This window comes from Clupea harengus, chromosome 24, assembly GCF_900700415.2.
Source record: "Clupea harengus chromosome 24, Ch_v2.0.2, whole genome shotgun sequence".
Taxonomy (NCBI): Eukaryota; Metazoa; Chordata; class Actinopteri; order Clupeiformes; family Clupeidae; genus Clupea; species Clupea harengus.
Window position 1 is genome coordinate 17,312,450 of NC_045175.1, and position 19,758 is coordinate 17,332,207.

The 19,758-nt window shown below is 45.3% G+C and overlaps 1 protein-coding gene across 2 annotated transcripts in view; it reads left to right on the top strand.

Moving 5' to 3' along the window:
- Positions 1–4,495: 4,495 nt before the first annotated feature.
- LOC105891261 (complement C3-like) overlaps positions 4,496–19,758 on the top strand; it is a 73,058-nt gene continuing 57,795 nt past the window's right edge. Inside the window, exon 1 of one of the 2 annotated variants that reach the window (XM_031562539.2) lies at positions 4,496–4,649. In XM_031562539.2, the coding sequence (XP_031418399.1) occupies positions 4,573–4,649 (77 nt within the window). In that variant the 5' untranslated portion in view covers positions 4,496–4,572. The remainder of the gene's footprint in view (positions 4,650–19,758) is intronic. The other variant, XM_031562538.2, reaches the window with a different exon arrangement.

The following is a 19,758-nucleotide window of genomic DNA, read 5'->3' on the forward strand; positions in this document are numbered from 1 at the left end:
CTTTAACTTCCTCCGTGATGCCATTTTGCCACCTGTAATTGCGTTGTCACAGCTAGGACCTAAGCAAATTCCCGCCACGGGAAGAAGGCTGTTATCCTAAATGTGATTTATTTTATTCTCAAAAACGAACTTCTGCATAATGTGAAGCAGACACGTTGACTTCACTATTCATTAAGATATTTTAAAATATGGAATGTTCAATGCATTATCGCGCTGATGTGTTCGAGCCCGACCCGAGCCCAATTATAATTTCTAAATATTTGTCCGAACCCGGCCCGACCCGTCGGGTCCCGACGGGTTCCGACGGGCTCGGGTCGGGTATCCATCCTCTAACACACACACACACACACACACACTAAAAGAGATGATTGATCAAGATGCCTGGGGCCACGTTCAAAACGTCAGGAGGAGGCTTGTGTATACATGTGTGTGTGTGTATATATATGTGTTTGTATGTGTGTGTGTGTGTATTCGTGTGTATATATATATATATATATATATATGTGTGTGTGTGTGTATGTGTGTGTGAGTGTGTGTGTGTGTGTATATATATGTGTGTGTGTGTGAGTGTGTGTATATATATAGTATATGTGTGTGTATATATATATATATATATACAGTATGTGTGTGTGTCTGTGTGTGTGTGTGTGTGTGTGCGTGTATATATGTGTGTTCGTATATATATGTGTGTGTGTGTGTGTGTGTGTATGGGGGGGGGTTACGGTTAGGGTTGGGGGGGGAGTACAGTGAAATGTGGAGGGCCTGTACCTTTGTCTGTATGATACTGCTGCTGCTGTTGATCGTGTTGATGATGAAGATTATGATTACGACGATGGTGACCGCGATTTGCTGTTGTATTTCTTTCTAATCATCCACGATCATTGATCACTGATCGCATCATTGATCGCTTTGTGACTGCTTCTACGTCTGCAGGCATGGATGTTATACCGCTGCTTAATTCTGCTTCTACCTCATCTTCTCATCAGAACAAATCATCATCAGCATAGCGCATGTCGCTATTGTAGTTCATTTTCCTTTATTTTTAATTTTTATTTATTTCCATTATTATGCTTTCTTTTTGTGTCCCTGTAGTTCTGGAATTGCTTTTTAAGCTGGTTACTCTTGAGACCATGGCTGCTCTTCTACCCTAGTTATTGTCCCGTCATGCTCGAAGGGTGTCAGAGAGAGACGGCCGCGGTCGGCCAGACGGTCGGACAGGACGTGCTTCTTACCCAACAGCCTCTCTGTCAAGCAGAGATAGATGACTTGCATTTCCACGAGATGCTGAAAATGGCCCCAAGCGCAGCCATGGCAACCAAACAGGAGAGCAAAAAGATGTCATCTAGGCCAAAAGAAAACCATCCACAATGACCTTTGACCTTTCCTTCTTTTATGTCTTCTTATCATTATTTCTGAAGGTGTGAGTGTGTGTGTGTGTGTGTGTGTGTATGTGTAGTAGTTGTGCTTAAAGCTGGAACAAGTCAATGACAGGGGCATTCCGATCCCAGACCTGCAGGAGATACAGACAAGCTGTACTTGCCCCCCCCCCACCCAGGACCCTGACAAGATGCGTGTTGACCTGCTGGTGGTGATGTGGCTGGTTGATCTCTCTCTCTCTTTTTCTCTCGCCTACGCTCTCTCTCTCTATTTCTCTCTCTCCTATGCTCTCTCTCTCCTACACTCACTCACTCTCCTATGCTCTCTCTCTCTCTTTCTTTCTCTTTCTCCTACGCTCTCGCTCTTTCTCCTACGCTCTCGCTCTCGCTCTTTCTCCTACGCTCTCGCTCTTTCTCCTACGCTCTCGCTCTCTCTCCCACGCTCTATCTCTCTCTTTCTCTCCTACGCTCTCTCTCTTCTACACTCTCTCTCTCTCTTTTTCTCTCTCCTACGCTCTCTCTCTCTCCTACATTCACTCTCTCTCCTGCAATCTGCTTGAGGCAGATAGAGTCTGAGGACAGATAGAGATGCCCCCCCCCCCCCCCACCTTCAAATAAACTTGACCCTGCAAGCTCAGGTTGCCCAGTCACTTTGATGGAAAAGGGGAGTAGGAGAGAAGAGGAGGGCAGAGGAGAAGAGAGGAGAGGAGAGGAGGTGGGCTCCACTGACTCCTATCACTGCCTGTGTGCTTCTCTTGCCCCTCCGTCCTGCAGCCTGGGTGTCGTAACACTGCAAACACACTCGGCTGTGTGGATCAGACTTAAACATGCACTGCCCTTATTAAGTGAGACATTACTTAAAGTAATGAACGATACAAGTAGTACTCTTTCTACATGTGACCTCGTACCCTCCCCCCCACTCACACTCCAACTCAACACACACACACACACACACTCCAACTCAACACACACACTCACACACACACATACACACACACATACACACACATACACACACACACACACACACACACACAGAGACACACACACACAGAGACACACACACACACACACACACTCCAACTCAACACACACACACAAAGCATTGGCACAAGTTCAGAGCCCCTGTGATTTTGATGTTATTTTGTCCATTTAGTTTCAAAAGAGAACGGCACAACTGGTATTATGTAAGCTGCACCCCAAGTGCTCCCGTGTGATGTCTTGTAAAATGTATGTGATCTCATAAACCAATGCCCCCCCACCCCCCGACTGACTCCTATCACTGCCTGTGTGCTTCTCTTGCCCCCTCTGTCCTGCAGCCTGGGTGTTGTAACGCTGCAAACACACTCGGCTGTGTGGATCAGACTTAAACATGCACTGCCCTTATTGAGTGAGACATTACTTAAAGTAATGAACGATACAAGTAGTACTCTTTCTCACACAGTTCACAACTGGTGGATCCACTCCAAGTGCTACCATGTGATTTCTCGCAAAATATCTGTGTACTTATCTCCCCCCCCAACTGATTCCTATCACTGCCTGTGTACTGTGTACACTTTGGCAAATGATCCACTGATGTTTGTCATCCTCACAACCTGCTTTTAAAGGGATAATTGTTTTGGCATCAACATTGTGTCTGGTATTTAAGATACAGTCCTTGATGCAGGGCCCACCCAGGACCCACCCAGAACCCACCCAGAACCCACCCAGGACCCTGACAGGATGATCCAGGACCCTGGACCCAGGACCATTACTGCCACCCCATGGTTAGTCATGCCCCTCACACATACACACACACACTCACACACACAAACACACAGACACACACACACACTCTCTGTTACATCTCTCTCTTTATCATCCCCCTCCTCTCTCTCTCTCTCTCTCTCCGTCTCTCTCACAGACACACACACACACACCCACACACACCCTAGCCTTTCTCTACCCACCTTATTGTTTAAACTAATTTGTTTGTCTTGCCACACTAGTTTGCATTTCACAATCATTCCATTGTTATGACCGTCTTCACTTGTGGTGCCACCTAGAATATAATAATGCTCAAAGCTAAAAACTTAGCACTTCAGTAATGTCTTGTGATGCAAAAGGTTCAAGTCTCACAAAATCTAACACCATCAGCAGCATCACTGCTTCGCTGTGTTTTCGTTGCTCCTCCAAGCTTTTGATGCCAAATATCCAAGAAAGTATCGATAAAGAAGCTTGCTAAAGCTAGTCAATGTTTTCACCTCTGCAGCCTTGATTAAAGCTAATGAATGTGTGTTTAACCAATGAACCCTCGTCATCACCGTTTTCACTTCTGATTCAGCGCAACATTATGTTGTAGGGGTGTAGGGTTGTTTTCCCATGTTAGACATATGTAGGTAGAAGACAGAAATGTGTCCAACCCTCTACTTGTTGGACTGGAGACAATACTGGGTGTCATAACACTGCAGACGCACTCTACCTCTCGGCTGTGTGGATCCGACTTAAACATGCACTGCCCTTATTAAGTGAGACATTACTTAAAGTAATGAACAATACAAGTAGTATTCTTTCTACATGTGACCTCGTAACCCCCCCCCCCCCACACACACACACACACACACACACACATACACTACAACTCAACACACAAACACAAAGCTTTGGAACACAGTTCACAGCAAGTTCAAGCGCTACCACGTGATTTCTCGCAAAATATCTGTGTACTCTCCCCCCCCCCCCCCCCAGTGTCGTAACACTGCAAACACACTCTGCCTCTAGGCTGTGTGGATCAGAGGCCCTCCAGACTCCCGTCTGCATCTGATGTGAGACGGTATATTTTAGCGACTCGCATTCATGCAAACCAACACTTTTCAGATCCACTGAGGTTTGTCATCCTCACAACCTGCCTTTTAAAGAGAAAATGATTTTGGCATCAACATTGTGTCTGGTATTTAAGATACAGTCCTTGATGCTGGTGAAAGCCCCCCCCCCCCCCCTCAATGCCAGTTGTACCATGTGATTTCCTCACAATGGTTCTGTTCACATACTCAACTCCCCTTTTCAACACACACAGGCTTCTATTGGTCCATAGGTAGGGGTGGGTTTACCTTTGCGGTGGCAATTTAAACAGCAGTACACAACACCAGCAGGCATTCTCATCCCAGACCTGCAGGAGATACAAGTCTCAGATCAGCTGATCCAGGACCCCGACAGGATGCGCGTGGACCTGGTGGTGGTGTGTGTGGCCGCTGTGTCTCTCTCTCTCCCCGCTCCCTCAACATGTGACCCACTGTGAGTAGACTGTTCTTACACGTATAAAAGTGCATACTCTGTACTGTACCATGCCTGAGTGGTGCAGCCAGACCATTTTATTCAGTCATTTAAAAAGTTTGTGAGAACCAGGAAGATTATTTTGTGCATTCACTGTCTCCTACTCACCGGCAGCTCGTCCTGACTACCGCGCGCCCTGTTCTGGGTACTGTACATTAAACTGATAAGTGAGTTCTGATTAGTGGTTTGATTGCTAATGCCATCATTAAATTAGGCCAATTTTATGCCTTTTTTTTGTGCCTATTTTTTGTGCAAAAATAAAAATGTCCACAAAACACAGAATTGATTTTTTGAATGTACAGCGATTTTTTTAATTAACAATATTATTTATTTTGCCAGTCGTGTTCATTTCAAGTAAAAGGAAAGGGGAGCAATTATCAACTGTATTCACTGTAAACAACAATAAGGAACACAATTCCGTGAGATCACCCGTTAGGTACGTCAGTTGCAAACTACAACGGGAAGGAGGAACTGTCTCGCTTTTGAGCTCCTCCCTGGTTGACACGTCAGACGTTCTGTGATCCGAGTTGTCCCAAATGCAGCATAAGCCGCTTCCCATGTTAATCATTAATAGATACCCCATGCCCCCACCACTTCCCAGTTGAGCTGCATTAAGAGTTCATCAGTCCTGCTCAATCTCAATTTAACCCCTTCCCCACCACACAGCCTGGATCGTGCAGCTGTTGAGTTCCATGGCGAAGTGTTTAAATTAAACATTATATATATTTTATTGTAGGATTGCAAACATGTACAAACGTAGCAATTTCACTTTCCACTTCCATGGACTAGTTTAGCTGATTAAATTGGTGACTTTATGTTTTGAATTTTAACTCACTGAGGTAAATCTCAAAGCATCAACCTACAACACACAAATAGTCAAATCTCTAAACATTCAGGTCGGTTGAGCAATTTGCAATGAGGACTGCAGCATAAAAGTGCCTTGAACCTCTGTTTTGTTTGGTAAACAATGGAGAACTTTGAAGAGATTAACAACCAGAGAAGGAGAGGGGTAAGAGAGGAGGAGGAAGAGGAGGACAAGAAGGACTGGGAGAAGGGGGAGGAGGAGTAGGAGGACAAGGAGGAGGAGGATGAGGAGGACAAGGAGGAGGAAGAGAATGAGAAGGACAAGGAGAAGAAGGAAGAGGAGGAGGAGGAGAAAGAAGAAGGAGAATGGTCATCTCTAATGAGATTCGGGCCGCTGTGGTAGACCATGTGCTCAACCATGGTTTGAGCATGAGGGAGGCTGGCCAGAGTGTCCAACCAAATCTCAGCCGCTTCACAGTTGCTACCATCATTAGAAACTTCAGGATGGAGAACAGGTACAAAATCTATTTGCCTTGTGTACTGTAATACTGCATATCAATAGAATACATTGTGCTCACAGTATTTGTATTTTGCAAGACTGAAAGTGAACCACACCGTAGAGGAAGAACACACACTTTCACCGCCGAACAGGAGACTGAAATTGTAAATATGGTTTGTGAGAACAACGGTATCACACGGTATACAGTACTGTACTGTTCTCTGTGTGTAACGAAGTAAAACTTTTTTTGCTGCATATTTGTGTGCTGTTTTATGTTTGACTATGACAAAAGTAGGCCTACACTGAGACATTTTACAAAAGGAGAAATGGCTCATTCTCCAGAGTCATTGTCATTCATATGGTGTGTTCCATTTCGATGATTGTGTTTTCAATTTTGCACTGCAGTGTGCTCTAAATGCTTGGTAGTGTGCAGCAAATGCTTAGTTGTGTGTACTCAATGAATGTATGTGTGTGTCTTTTGAAAATATGGCTGTGGGTACCAAATGAAAACACGAGTTCCATTTTGTGAACAGTTAAGAGATTTGATGGCAAAGAGTCATCTTGCAAAGGGAGTGTCAGGTTTAGCATTTTGTGTGTGAGGTTTTCAGTTTTCTGTGTGCAGTTTTGAGAAAGCCGTTATTGTTGTTAAAAACTGTAATAAGAAATGCAATAAATTGAAGCAGTGAAAAGAAATTGTGTGTATTTCTCTCTATTCTTATCATGAGTTCACCTTAATCATTTTCTACAATAATGATATTCTATGGTGTACTAATAACACTGTCATATAATTATGAGTGCATCGCTGACACTACAAAAATGTACCACTTGCAAAAAAACGCAAGACAGTCAATGCTCGGCTATTGCGTGTGGTGTTTGCAATAAATCGCTCAAGAAGGTCTTGTAAATAAATTATTCCTTTTTGGCTAAATCTGTAGCGTTCATACAAGAACTCATCATTATGGAATAATGGATTTTGGCGATCGCGAAGAACTCTCTTCCTATGAACCGCCAATCTAACTAATATCACTCCTTGGTCAATGGGATCTCTTCTTTTTCCGGGGGTGTGGCAAGCTTATCCAGCTTCACTTAAATTAGCCTGCGCTGGAGCAGGTTGAAGCTAATTGATGTGTTGCTATGGTGATTTATCCAAAGTTGCTTCCTTTTGGATTTATCCAAAGTTGCTACGACGAACGGGGCCCAGATTTCAAATTTGTAACTCAGGGTTCTTGGGATATTATTTCAGTTAAAGCTCCCTCTATGGATGTCATTTTCACAAAACATGGTGTGTGACCAAATAACTGAGAATATATATAATTGCTTTTAGTGTATATCACAAGATATTGGAATCATATAAAAACACAGACACACATATATGTATTTACACACCACCATTCAAATGTAGGTTTCTTACCTTGTGAGCAGGCGCCGGATAAATGTGCGTGCAATTGTGCATAAATAGTAAAACGGTCTTCATGATAACATAATAATTAATAATATTCAGAATAATAATTAATAAGTGCTGTTGTCAGTATAGTACCAATGTTATCATGAAGACCGTTTTACTATTTATGCACAATTGCACGCACATTTATCCGGCACCTGCTTAATAATTAAAAATAATAATTTATCCGGCGCCTGAATAATAATTCAGAACTCCAAAGACCTTCAACCTTACTACTAATACGGTAACTTTGGCTGTAGTTATTACCTTAATTATTAATCAGAGTTCCAAATTGACAGTTTAATACATTTTTTGAGACTGATATATTACATTGAAAATGATCTTTATTTTGACTACGGTGGTGAACACTACACTCTGTGTGGCGCCCCCATGTGTTGAACTTAATTAATATGCCAGTGTGTTGAATGGTTGATGCTTGTCCAATCAGATGAGACCACAACATATTAATTATTAATTAGTAAGGTTGAAGGTCTTTGGAGTTCTGAATTGAAGAGTGTGACGGACCGAGCCTCGCTTCCCGTCAAAAATGTGGGTTTGGCCCAAAAAGCTCAGAGACTGAGTGAGGGTTCAAAAATATATTTTATTATACTTCTAATATCCTGGAGAACTGCTAAGCCTCTGAATAAGCAGAGGACGAAAAGCAACAGTCTCCAGATACTGTATATCACCTGCTAAGCCTCTATCCACAGAGGACAACATTCAGCAGTCTAATAACTAACAGAACCTGCTAAGCCTCTAGAAAAGCAGAGGACAACAATCAGCAGTTCAATAAATAAACAGAACCTGCTAAACCTCTATATGGGCAGAGGACAACAATCAGCAGTAAAACGGTCTACATAGAAAAACACATATCTGACAAGACTAAGACTAACCAAACAAGACAGAGCAATGAACATATATACATAATACGATGTTGATGATGCAGAGAGAAGTGTGTCCATAGATTAATGATGAAGTAGCTGTGGTGTCGCCGCTGCTGTGCAGATCGCAGGACTTGGTCACTCCGTTTGTTTCGTCTGCAGATTTCACGGTCTTCTTGGTGATTTCTTGTTTTGCTTGCTCCCGTCGCTTTCTGTAAACTGCTCGCGCTAGACTTGCTAAGGATCGGTTGGAGGTGCGTTCCTGGCTAACAAGAAATCTTAGCCGTTCGTTGCTGTAAGACTTAGTGGAGAGCGAGGGTGAAGAGAGCAGTGTGCTCTCTTCAGAGAGCTGGAGCAGAGAGATGATATGTTCCCCGGTCAATGCTGGTTGGAAGAGAGGTGTGTACTCTCCAAAGTACGAGAGAACAAAAAACAAAGTCTGTGGGTACGTCACGTTTGTCAACTAGTTAACACTTCAAACACTAAGGCCTGTTTTTGACTCTGTTAGGTAGTCTGCCATACCTGATATTTTAGTATTTTTCACCTAACTAAAATCAATGAAGCAAAAGTGGCATGTATGATTATATTCTAGAAGACCTCAGCAATAATAATATGATAGTATAAGGATTGTAGTAAAAAAAGTTTTCTATTTAGATTACATTTAAACATACTCTTACAAAAACCTAGTTTCAGAGGTGCTCAGACTTTGTACAAAAACACATTGTAATGATTTTGGAAGTTTACTTTTTAACTCTGAACCTGTTAAACATAGGTGTTAGCTCCACATAGGTGAGTTTAGCATTCATAAAGTGTGTGAGGTTTCTCTACTAATTATTAGTCATTTCAAAGTAACCTTTTCTTCTTCAAAACCACAATGAATATTGATGAGTTAGGTCTGAATGTACCTGTGATTGCCACTCCCCATTGTCACGTTGTATGGCCCATCTGTCATAGACAATGGCTTGTGAACATGGCTGACGTTTTACCAGGAGGGTAATTACTTCACAGGAGCCTAATATTAAATTCTGCGCAGACAACAAACTCCAAACACCGACGTATGTAGCCTAATAAAATTAACTCTGAGCATGATTTGTTTTTTAATGTATAATAGTCTTAGCGACATGAAGTCATTTATATGATTAAAAATCGCCTTGCAGAATTGACGGCATTAGCCTAAACTCAGAACACTGAGCATAATGACATGCGTTTTACTCATACGTTAATCAACAGCATTCATTACAAGAGCTAGTCAAACGAATATAACTTACTAATCACAAATATCCTCGGCTGGGTCAAGGCGAAGCTCAAAGTGGATACATACATTTTCCCTCATCGTGTTCAGCTGTATGTATGAAGTAAACGCGGACTTGTTTACAGGTGAAACGGGGTGTGCTCAGTTGCTGTGGCCATGTCACGACCCAATAGCGATCGCCGATTTACCATGCATTTATCATAGCCCTAAATTGCTAATGGGTGGGCCATTACCGGTTGCTTCCACACTCAGGGCCTCATTTACTAACAGGATTGCGCCCATTTCAGGCGTAATTTCTGCGGGTAAAGACATAAAACCGTATTTCCAGAGGCGGCGCACTTGAGTAAAAGCGCAGATTACCGCTGCTGGGAGGGTAAAGGGAAAGTGGGTGTTCGTCGCAAAGAGATGGGAGGAGATGCGTAAAGTGCGCCTAATTATGTATTATTAACGAAACAAGAGGTGTTTTAGCATGATGTATCAGCTGCTAAATAAAAACTATGTGCGTGCGAGATATTTGAAAAATACGAACATCAGGAATGTTATTTGTTTAAATGTTTATATTTGATATACCATTTAATATATGCATATAAAAAAAATCCCACCAGCTAGCTGTTCGGCCAGGTCTTACCCAGAATCACTGCTCCATGTATGGTTTAAACCGTATTTCCACCCATCGTTCAAGCACACCGAGTACAGTGCTCGCCTTCTGCGTACGAGTAACGCATATATATTCAGGAAAAGTACTTGTACTCGAAGTACACTAGCTAAACTAAGTAAATTGTAGAGACAGAGCAGCATATTCATTTCAGCTTCCATGTTTATTTTGACGTTATAGCCTCTCGAGCGCAAGCTACCCCCAGTGCCATGGCAACCGAACGAACCGAACCGAAAACTTCAGTTTCCCCTGTCCACGCTACAACTCCAGTTTTCAAATGTATCCGCCTAGGGCAGCTTTTTGAAAAGCATGATTCTCAGTGTTGGAATACGCCGTTTTAAAGTAAGGGGTGTCGTGTATTCCTACCAGGCTATTTAACGGGATGCTATGGAGCACCTAACCTGGCTATTAACTATCCTAGCTATCTCTAGCTTAGGGAACCATCTTAACAGTTTGCAGTTGCCTGTGTGTGATTAACTCATGTTAACTCATACCCCTGAGGGGTAACCATAGCAACTCAGAAACTCAATGTTCGCTGAAAAGTTTAATTTCCCAAAATAGGCTCACCAATAAAATACTTGAATTATTTCCTGAACCAAAAGCTCTAATTCTAACTTTAATTCATCATCCATGGTGGCAGGAACACGCAGGCTCTTTCTACCCTATTTTAGTGGCGCGCTATTAACACTAATGGGCGGGGTTAGAGGTTATGCGGTTTGGCAAAGGCCCTTATTATCCTGCGGTCGCAATGTTAGTAAATGAGGCCCTCAGAGAGAGAAATGTGCAAGGCTTTAGCTCTATTCTCCTTACAAAGTGCTCATTTATTTCTTAGTTTCGAACTGCATATATTTGAAAAGGAGAAGATTCAAGGTTGTTCCGTGTTCGAAGGGTTAACCCTCCTATTATGTTTTGGGTCAATTTGACCCCATTCAATGTTTAACGTCTCTAAATAAATGATTGATATCATTTTTTTTGCTTCATATTTAATGACTTTTCCTAATTTAATGGGGACAATTGGGTAAACACAAAATTAACATGATGATATTTTTTCAATGTCCTGTACACATGCTTTACTCATAGGTTTTGTTTGGGGTCAATTTGACCCCAGGCTGTTTTAATTGTATAACATACAGTATATAAGAAATATCAAATATCAACTTTCATCACATTGTTACTATTCTTGATAACAGAAATAGTTTTTTATTCCAAATGTTATAGATAACAACAATATGTACTTAGAAATAATATGAAGCCATAAAAACACCAGAAGGATATCTCTTTCCAATTTTAGATCAATCAGTGAGATTTAATGGTGATCTGCATATTTCTCCATAGTCGCGTAACATGTATTCTGGATGTATAAGGGGGATGGGTGGGGGTATTGTTTTATTTTTAAGGGCTATATAGGTAGTCAACCAGTGGTGTCAAAAGTAAACACATTCGTACTCAAGTAGAAGTATTGATACTGGAGTTTAAAAAGGCTCTGGTAAAAGTTGAAGTATCGACTTAACCTCTTTACTCAAGTAAAAGTAAAAAAGTACAGGCTCTAAAATGTACTTAAAGTATAAAAGTTAAAAGTAATCTTAATAAATTAAAAAAATTAAAACATTTAAAGCTAAACTAGTTGGACTTAATATAATTGACACGACTGTAAGAAATAGAAGCTTAATTTAATAGCTGATGAGTGCTACATGGAGCCCAAGACATGGTAAAAAATGTCATACAAAAATATAATAATGCTGTCAAAGACAACAAACTCGAAGAGCATGTTTTTCTCAAACTTTATTGGAATTCAAGTAGACCTCCACCCCATTTGCACATTCGTCTCTCATCAAGGGCCTTTGCAACTAGGTTCATAGTCTTCACATATTCTGCCAGAAATGCAAGCTCGACAAGAGTAAACCTGTTAAAATAACAAATAAAAAAACTCAAAATTTCATGGAACACCTTCAATTCAATAACAAACGAATTATGTAATGCTTGCTGATGTGCTGAGGGTTAGTAAATATGCTGTATATATAGTGTTTTATAGCTTTTCAATTCAAAGTGAAAGAATATAGATATAGTTCAGCTTTAAAAATTAAAAGGGGCAGGTACATACATGGGTATTTTTAGTCGCATTCAAACCAACAGGACAGCTCAAAACAAATGTGACCCTGAGGACTACATTAATTATTTTGGCGTGATACATTTTTCAGTTATCTCCCAGGACAATCACAAGCCTTACTAACACATTTCCTGTGGGAAACACTGATACATAAACTGAATATTAAATAGCCTTATATTAGCTTACTACTGTGCAGTGGCGTTTCTACATTAGGGGCACGTGGGGCATTGCCCCACCAGATCCCCATGGCGCTGTTTTGCAGAAAGCGCAATCTGTGCTTTGTGGCAAAACATATCTTATTTTATTTAATATGCATAGTAGCGTGGATGTGTTTGTGAATGTGTGTGTGAATAAGCTTGACTCACAAGCATTATAGTCCTGTTTTGGAGTAATTTGATTCATGTGTGTTTCTGTGTGTGTGCTTGCTCTGTGAAATGCTGCTCTCTGTCCTTCTCTGCTCTGTGGGCTACGGCGCAAGCTTAAAAGACCGTTGCCATGGAAACATTAATGCGCGTGAACCACGCAGGCCAAAGATAACATTGGGAGATGGGGCACTATCAGATGTGCCCCACGAAATCTGCCTAGCAACTCGACTCGAATATTGCGAAAACGTCTCGGTTACGTACGTAACCTCGGTTCCTTGAGCAGGAACCAGACATAACAGTATGGTACATGACGTCAGTCGTGGGGTACAAATCGAAGCATTTATCTATTTACGCCTGAAAGGCCGCGAGATCTGTCCTGGGCCCGCCCCTCAGGAGCCCTTATCTTATTACGCGCCCACAGAACTGCCTCGGAAAGAAACTGAGCAAGACAATCAATCCAAGGTAACAGTGTACACGCCAACTTTGTTATGTCTGGTTCCTGCTCAAGGAACCGAGGTTACGTACGTAACCGAGAAGTTCCTTGTCGCAGTTCACTGCGACATAACAGTATGGGACCCTATACATTCCCGCGTGATAATACAGTGGCAGCCAATCACACACACCAGCTATTGAAGCCCTTGCCTTCATAGAGGTTCATACGGCCGCTGGCGGTGAACATATTAACAGGGCAACCTTTATCATAGGCGGAAAGGATCGCAATCCTGCGCCTGTAGGAAACCTCCCTGGAGTGTTTCATGTGCAACAAACATGTAGACACCGATGAACACACTTATCATATACATCGTTCTCAGGTCAGAGGATTCAGAGATCGCATGCTTGCAGAACACCCTGAATTTAACAGGGCCACCTTTATCATAGGTGACAGGGATCCGTGATCCCGCGCCCGTAGGAAAACCCTGGGATGTTTCATGTGCAACATAACATGTAGACACTAATGAACACACTTATCATATATATCGTTCTCAGGCCAGGGGATTCAGAGATCGCTTGCCCGCAGAACGCTATGAAGAAAACTAGGTTCAGCCACATCTAACATATAGAATCTAATGAAAGTGTGGCGAGAACTCCAGCTTGCAGCTTTGCAAATATCCTCCACTGAGACGCCCTTTAGTAAGGCCCAGGAAGACGAGACCCCCCGCGTAGAGTGCGCATGCAACTTCTCCGGGGGATCTAAAGACAAGCTCTTATAAGACAACACGATAGCCTCTACTATCCAACGGGAGAGGCTCGGTTTTGATAAAGGTCTGCCTTTTGCGCGTGCACCGAAGCACACGAATAGCTGATCTGACTGTCTGAAAGCTCTAGTGCGCTCTGCGTAACAGCGGAGAGCGCGCACTGGACAGAGCTTATTCAAACGTTCCTCCTCTGCTGACGCAAAAGGAGGAGGCGAGAAAACTGCTAATTCAATCACCTGATTGCGGAATGGGGTTACCACCACTTTAGGTGTGTAAGCAGCATTAGGTCGCATAACCACTCTGTCACCAGCGATCGAGAACTGAAGGCACGATGGACTGACTGACAGGGCTTGCATGTCACCAACGCGTTTTGCTGACGTTAACGCCAGCAGCAGCGCGGCCTTTAAAGAGACAAACTTTATGTCCACTGTCTCCAGGGGCTCGAACGGAGGCCCTGTGAGAGCACGTAACACCACTAGCAGATCCCAAGAGGGTATGATGTGTCTCTCTGGCACCCTGAGCCGTCTAACCCCCGCCATAAAGCGTGACGCTAGCGGGTGACTGCCAGGAGAGCTGCCATTAATGCCTGCGTGGCAGGCTGAAATGGCAGCCATGTACACTTTGAGAGTAGAAGCCGCCTTCCCCTCATCAAACAACTACCGTAGGAATTCTAGAATAACGCCCAGCGCGCAGTTAATGGGGTCGTGCTGACGCGCAGCACACCACCGCTCAAAACTGCGCCACTTCAGCGTATACAGAGCCCGTGTCGATACAGCTCGGGCGCTCTGTATTGTAGCCACCACCACATCTGACAGGCCTGACGCTATGAGCCTGCACCTCTCAGGTGCCAGGCTCTGAGACGCCACCACTCTGGATAGGGATGCCACACTGTCCTGTGCGCCTGTGTTAGGAGGTCTCTCCGCAGAGGCAGCTCCCAAGGCTGCTGCACTGACATATTGACTAGATCTGCCGCCCACGGCTGATTGGGCCAGTGGGGGGCTATTAATATCAATTCCCTGCCCTCGTCCGCTATCCTGCACAGCACCTGCTGGGGGAGCGGGATCGGGGGAAAAGCATATAAGCGTAGAGCTGGCCACTGGTGGCCCAGCGCGTCTATGCCTAGTGGGGGATCGTCGCCCCCTAGCAAGAACCAGAGCGGGCAGCAGGTGTTCTGCCTGTTTGCGAACAGGTCCACCTGCGCCCTGAAAAAGCGCACCTAGATCTGGTCTATCACTTGTGGGTGAAGACACCAGTCTGCTGCTCGAGGATCGCCCCTCGATAACAGGTCCGCACCGTAGTTGAGGTGACCTGGTATATGAACTGCCCTGAGGGAAGGACGTGCCTCGCTGCCCACAGGAGCAGGCGAGCCCATCGTGCCCGACGTGGCGAGAAACCAGGGGGTTCTCCAGATCGCCAGGGCTTTCCTGCATCTGGAGGACACCACTACTCTACGATGCCTGTCTGTGACTGCGTTGAGCCTCATAGACAGGTACCATATTTGGAATGGCCGCATACGCAGCATCCCCAACGGGAGCGCTATGACGGCTGACGCCATCCTTCCTAACAGGCGTTGGCAGCACAGCGACGAGACTGACTGTCCCAGTCGGAACTGGCGCACGCATGTTTTGATGGCATTTATTCGTTCTTGAGACAGCCTGACCTCCATGGAGGAGGAGTCTAGAATCATGCCTAAAAAATGCGTAATTTGCCTCGGGGCACAAACCGCTTTTTTGTCTGTTTATCACAAAGCCCAGTCGATACAGGTGCGCCACCACTAGATGGCCGTCCTGCACTGCTGCAGCCCCTGAATGCGAAGCAACTAACCAGTCGCCCAAACAGTTGTATACGCGTAAGCCGCGTAGACGTAACAGAGCGATGGCTGCTTCTACGCACTCTGTGAATACCCTCGGCGCTAAAGATAGGCCGAATGGGAGTGCGTTGAATTGGTACGCTATTCCTCCTCTGTCACACAACCAGGGAGGTTGTGCTTTGAGTTGAATTTGTCGGGGACTAACCCGCTCATGGTCAATGAGTCTAAGCCTAGATCTACACCCACTCCGCCTAGGGAGGAGGACGAGATCTGGGGCTGCCCCCTCATGTTTTTGAAAAAATTTGGGGGGGTGCGATTGCACTGTGTGCATCGCGGGGGGAGTCGCACAAGCATGCCTGGGCACTGCGCCATCTGGGACAGGAGTTAGGACATATGATTGTGGTGCTTGTGAAAACCTGCTTACCGTGCTGGACATGATTTCCACATGTGAGCGACGGGCTGATTTTGTGGAGGCGGTGTGGGACTCCACCGCTCCCCCCTGTGTGACGAGTGGCTGACTGTCACGATCAGGAAGCCTGAGGTCTCCCTCTGCCTCGCCCGCGGCGAGCGGAGTGCTGCCGTGGAGCCTGGGCTGCGCCCTGGGCAGGGTGCGCAGTCGGTTGTTGCTGTGCTGCAGGCTGCGCTGGAGGGCGGAAGGGGTGTCTCTGCCAGCCTCGCCCGGTGGACACCTTTGCTGGAGGCGCTGGCGAGCGGAACCCGCTTCTCTTCTGGCCCGGTGCGGGTGTGGTGTGTCCTGAGGAGGACGTCTCACCCGTGCCACTAGAGCGAGGCATCCAAGCCTGGAATACCTCTCTGCTCTTCTGCTGTTCTTCGAACTTGGCAGCCATTGTGACCACTGCCTCCCCGAAGGCGCCCTGGACAGAGACCGGGGCGTCGAGGAGTGGTGCTTTTTCTCTGTCTGACAGCTTAGCCAGTGATAGCCACAGAGACCTCTGGGTAGCCACCGCGGCACCCATCACCCTCCCCAGTGCCTGTGACGTGCACCGAGTTAGTCTGAGCGACAGATCCGTTCTGCCACAGACGGGTGATCTTCCCCCAGCGACAAGGCAAGCTCAGTCAGGAGCTTTGCCTGGTAGCGCTGTAGCAATGCAGCCGTATTGGTCGTGCAGGCAGCCTGCCCTGCAGCCAAGTAGGACTTCTCTGCCAGCTGAGCCTGGTGTCTGCCCACCCGCGTGGGCAGGAGAGGCTTCTGGCCGAGACGCATCGTGGGGGAGGCGGGCGAGAGGTAGCCCGCTACTGCATCCTCCACCTGGGGAAAAGGAGAGGTAGCCCCTCTCCTTAGCTATGTGGAGCTGCATGTAGGGCGCGAACACCGGCACCGGGGCTCGGCCCGAGTAGGGTATCGCCCATGTCGCCTGCAGTTCCTCGTGCACCTCCTCGAAAAAGGGGATGCAGCTGGGAACTGACGCGGCGGAGCCAGCATAAAAATTCCCCGTGCAGCAGGATCGCACGCTGGGAGGGGGAGGGAGCCCGAGGCAGCTGGCTGCTCTCAGCGCAACCTCGTGGAGTTGCTGGCCCAGGAGCCGAGACGAGGTAGGAGGTGTCTCCACCCGCATCCTAAGTCGTCGGCTCGTCTGCATTGCTCCACGATTGAGCTGTGCTCATCGGAGAAGTCTAGCAGACTATCATCATCCAGGCTGATGTCCAGCTCGAGTTCAGGCTGGACACCGCTTGGTTGAAGCTCCTCAGCCTCGCTGCCCGCAGCCCCAGGGCTGACAGGCGGCGGAGACGGGAGAGACCCGGGAGCGGAGCTGCCGCTGCAAGGCGACTGCTCACGCTCACCAAGTCAAGGCTGAAGACGCACTCATTCCTACGGGGGCGTTAGCCCCGGATGGAACCAGTGCAGTCTCCTCGGCGTCTTTGCGCTTCCAGAACGCAAGGCGCCTGGTAGCCTTAGCTAGCGGGAGGCTAGCACAGATGGAACAGACAGGGGCTTTGCCCGAAAGCGCGCCCTCTGCGTGGTCCCTGCCTAGGCAGGTCACGCACCGACGGTGGCGGTCGCCCTTGGGACGGACGTGACCGCAGTCGGGGTAGTGTCTGGCCATCTTTTTTCAATCTGAAAGTAGAGAAGAATGTTAAAACACAAGCACACTATCTGCAACGAACACGTTGTTAGCAAGCTAGCAGGCTAGTCAGAAACTTAGCCAGCCAGGCAGCCACTAATTTCAAAATGAAGTTGAGCCAACGAATTTGAGCTAGTGAGGGTTAAGGAACCCAGATAACTCACCAACCCGTAGAATGCGAAAAGCACAAAAAACTCTTTTGACTGTGATAGAGCGTTTGAGATATGCTCGGAGATGTTCACTCCGTCTTGCGAAGTTTCAAAAGAGGCAGTTCTGTGGGCGCGTAATAAGATAAGGGCTCCTGAGGGGCGGGCCCAGGAGCACGCGCTGACAGATCTCGCAGCCTTTCAGGCGTGAATAGATAAATGCTTCGATTTGTACCCCATGACTGACGTCATGTACCATACTGTTATGTCGCAGTAAACTGCGACAAGGAACCGCGAGAACTGTACCCTGTGACCAAGAAAAAAAAACCAGTCAGATCATATCAGACAGACCAATGCCAGTAACGTTACTGCTAGTTAGCTATCGCTAGTTTTCGAGTATTTTGGAAGTTTTAATTCAGACTACAATGAGGAATGTAGACTATTTTTGTGAGGTGACATGACCTCATACAAAATTGCCCCACGAGAAATGCCAGGCTCAAATCGACACTGCTACTGTGTAGTACATTTTAGATCGTGGTAGTGAATTAGCCTACAGCTTATTTTTCAAACATCACAGAGAGCTAACTAGGTTAACCTGTAACTTAGGATCCTTCAGTAGGCAACTGCTAGCAAGCAAACCCAGGCATGTTGGCATGTTCCTCTGCTAGCCAAGCTCTTGCAAGCATTGTAAATCGACCATTATTATAATAATAATACAGAGCTTACCTCTACATGTTTTGAATGGCAAAAGTACGTGGTTCTTGGGTTCGAAAAGTTTGCACCGTATTCTCAATGAGTCCTTTTTGCTCCCGACGATTTCGAACAATTCTTTGAGGTAGGGCCAGGGATGTGGAAGGTTTTGCTGTTCTCCATCGCCACTACTGTCTTGCGTCTTCAGAGCCTTCTGACATCTCGCCAGAGTTGCCATCTCTTTCTGACACTGCCATTGCCGCGCGTTGTATCATTTGTTCGCCTCTGTTGTCTTGTTTTGCGTCATGTGTAAAGATGCAATGCCTAGATTGCCTAACCAATGAGTGTTATGGGTTTCTATGCTTCATCCGATTACGTTCGAAATCAGTATATCTGGATGGCGCCATTGATCTGTATTGGATGGCGCACATTTGAAACTTTTGAAATAAAACCGGAACCAAGAGTAACGAGCCTGTTTTAAAAATGTAAGGAGTAGAAAGTTCAGATACTTGTGTTAAAATGTAAGGAGTAGAAATAAAAAGTTGTCAGAAAAATAAATACTTGAGTAAAGTAAAGATACCTAAAAATTCTACTTAAGTACAGTAACGAAGTATTTGTACTTTGTTACTTGACACCTCTGTAGTCAACAAACAAACCTAAAGTACCTGACACATAAACTACTTTTTCGTTGAGAAATTGTGTCAACCGCCTGACTTTTAAACGATTGTTTTTTTTTTTATTATTATTTCTGCGAAGTTATACGGCTCGATACTCAACTGACATGTTAACCGAACTTTTACGCAGTCATACAACTGAACACACAAGTGACTTGTTAACCGAACTTTTACCAAGTTATACGACCAAACACACAACTAGCGTGCTAATCAAACTTTTACACCGTGTCAAATAAGCTATTAATAGTTACAAGCTAGCGTAAATAAACGAATTGCCGTCTTGGCTTGACTGTTTATTTCACATCGGGTTAAACATCTGTTGCTCAGGTCAGGAAGTGACTGCACTAACTGTACGTAACACTAAGCGCAGTGCAATATATACAAAACAATGTAGCCCCTAAACACCTCCTCGTTTGCATCATGTTATTGAAATTAGTTATTGCAATAGCATGGGGAGATATTAACC